Source organism: Sphaeroforma arctica (assembly GCF_001186125.1).
Source record: "Sphaeroforma arctica JP610 unplaced genomic scaffold supercont1.1058, whole genome shotgun sequence".
NCBI lineage: Eukaryota > Ichthyosporea > Ichthyophonida > Sphaeroforma > Sphaeroforma arctica.
Genome location: NW_014039500.1, coordinates 15695 through 18120, shown reverse-complemented (window position 1 = coordinate 18120; position 2426 = coordinate 15695). Strand labels below are relative to the sequence as shown.

Here is a 2426-nt window from a genome sequence, read left to right as displayed (position 1 = left end):
TACGTCAGCCAATTGGTGTATACTGATGCATTAAGGCATCGCTGAGATATTTCGAGCTTCCCAGTAGACGGCATACGCACTACACAGTAAACCGGCGGGTCCAACACAATCACATCGGCCGGTCCGACACAGTCCGGTTGTTTTATTTAACATGACTACTTCACCAACGGCAAACACGAGTACATCGACCCTCCAACGGTTGGCTGCTCATGCTTGTGCCAACTGCGCGCGGTCATCCAGCTCCCACGCCCTTCCTGTCGGCGTTCGTAGACTCCGGCTCTAAGAAGTCCGGGGTGACACGATCGCCTAAATCTTCCCTCAAAATATTTAGCAAGTCCACATCAGCGTGATGTAAAAATACCAGTCCATTGGTGGCCAGTATGTACGGAGCCATGCCCGTTGTATATAAGCATTGTACGCCGAGATAGACTCCGCTACTACATCCGGCCACGCGCTCTCCCGATCTTTCGGTAAATAACGTGAAAGCCAACGATTACACGTACGGTACATGACCTCCAAGGGGTCGTTCCCTTGGTGCCGGCCTTTTTGTACGGGGTGGACCGCATTAACACGGCTTGTCCAACCATTCCAGCCATCAGTAGGATGTCCTCGTCAACGGTTAAATGCCGCGGCCATCTCCACGGAATAATCTGTTGCTCGACAAACCGCGCAGTCTCCTCGAAGGTATGATCATGACGTCGCATCAGGTGTCCTGCCGTTAACCGAGACATGCTGTCAATACCGCAGCACTACGCGCGTGATGGTCAGAATCGATGTGCCACGCCGACCCGAACACCCTTGCCCGTGGCGGCTGACATCGAAGATCTTGTCATATACCAGTCTGCGACGCACAATGCAAACAGTACACGTGACGACCACGTCCAGCACAGGTTCGTAAATCAGCTCACGGTCGGGATCGCCTAAAGTTGAAAAAGCCAGGTGCCTCCTGAGCGCCCACAGCTTAACCTTAAGTTGCTCAGCCAGTTGAACCTGATCCTAGCCATGTATTCCAGGCCTGCGGTTCAAGCCCAAACACATTGAGCGTATGAGGCATGACACCTCCAGCATCACGATGGGCTAAGATCTTAAACAAGTGGTGCGATATGACCGCCCACGTCTCATACGACTGCAGATTCTGCAGCAAGACCATCACAAGTCAGGGCGACTTGCGGTACTCGCCAGCCAGAACAACATATTATCACGAGAATCCTTGTCATAAAGCATTTCCACCATCTTGCAGTGGAATCAATTAACTCAATCTCCATCAGCTCATCACCGAGTATAGCTCGAATGCAGGCTCGAGTCGCAGTACTGAATACATTATTCAAATAATCTTCCGCCGAATGACACTGTTTTGCAAATGCTCCTGTGATGTTACTCGGATTGTGAAATCTACGCTCCTTAATCACCTGCACGTACGTCCGATTACATGTACAGGAATCGGCATTCCTTTCACCATGGAAGATTTCAATTTCTTCCTTCGTCATCTTGAAGGAAACAAATGTCTAGCTATTTTTGTTATTCGCTACTCCAAAACTTTATTCTGGAGTAGTAAAACATGCGAATGGTGTAACGACCAAATTTCTGCGAGTGCTACCGGGGAAGTGATCTTGATATCCTGCAGGTCCGTATTCACACCCTAGAGAACATCCGATACATTCTGAAGCAAACGCAGAAGTGTGCCTCAACACATTGAGACAATACTGGCACGCTCGGCGCATTAACCTCAACCAAATGCAAACCGTATCAGGCCACTTTTGTTGTACCCTATACCTGCCCCCAGAGTGTACCTTGGGCAAAACCTTCATGCCTAGCTCGTCCTCCGCAGTTTCCTGTATCAGTGATGCCTCTTCACGCTTCTGGTGTGCCTGCAGGTCCTGCAACTGTATGTTCCTCCGTCCACTCGCGTGCTGCATGAAATGTATCTGATATGATCCCTTCCTAACGTAGCCTACGAAAAACTGACCCTGCCAGTCCGGAAATCCCGTTGACACAGAGCCCGATTCCAAGGGGCCATCCATACCCCTTGTTGATTGTAGGTTGACCTGGAGTCTGGCTCCTCACCCAATGAGCTTGCTAACGAAATGCTTTCTGAGACTGGCCTCATTCTGACCAAATTGTTGCTGAGTGCTACGCGCCCACCCAACTCAATATGCACCGGAACGTCCCGGAAGACCGGTCCTGAGCTGATCGCGGTGTCACTGAGCGTATAGCCCATTCCCGACTCCACAGCTGGATATTTTGAAGATAGAGCACCATCATTGTAATATTCGGTCTATCAAGGCGATATTAACGCCTTAGAGTAATTAAACGCTTGGGTTAAGTCTAAGTATCGTGGAATTCGAAGTAAATAAACGAAATGAGTCTTTTGGTAAAGTTAGGTACGCCTCGTGAAAACAGCAATACTCTCAGGGATTGGGAGGCTG

General features: G+C 49.7%; 1 protein-coding gene across 1 annotated transcript; it reads right to left on the bottom strand.

Annotated features, from left to right (window-relative positions):
- Positions 1–232: 232 nt before the first annotated feature.
- SARC_09837 (hypothetical protein) lies at positions 233–2021 on the bottom strand (the record flags this gene model as incomplete). Its single annotated transcript, XM_014296138.1, has 3 exons — positions 233–317; positions 514–732; positions 1774–2021. The coding sequence occupies 3 exons, from the start codon at positions 2019–2021 to the stop codon at positions 233–235; spliced, it is 552 nt and encodes a 183-aa protein (XP_014151613.1).
- Between the last annotated feature and the right edge of the window lie 405 nt (positions 2022–2426).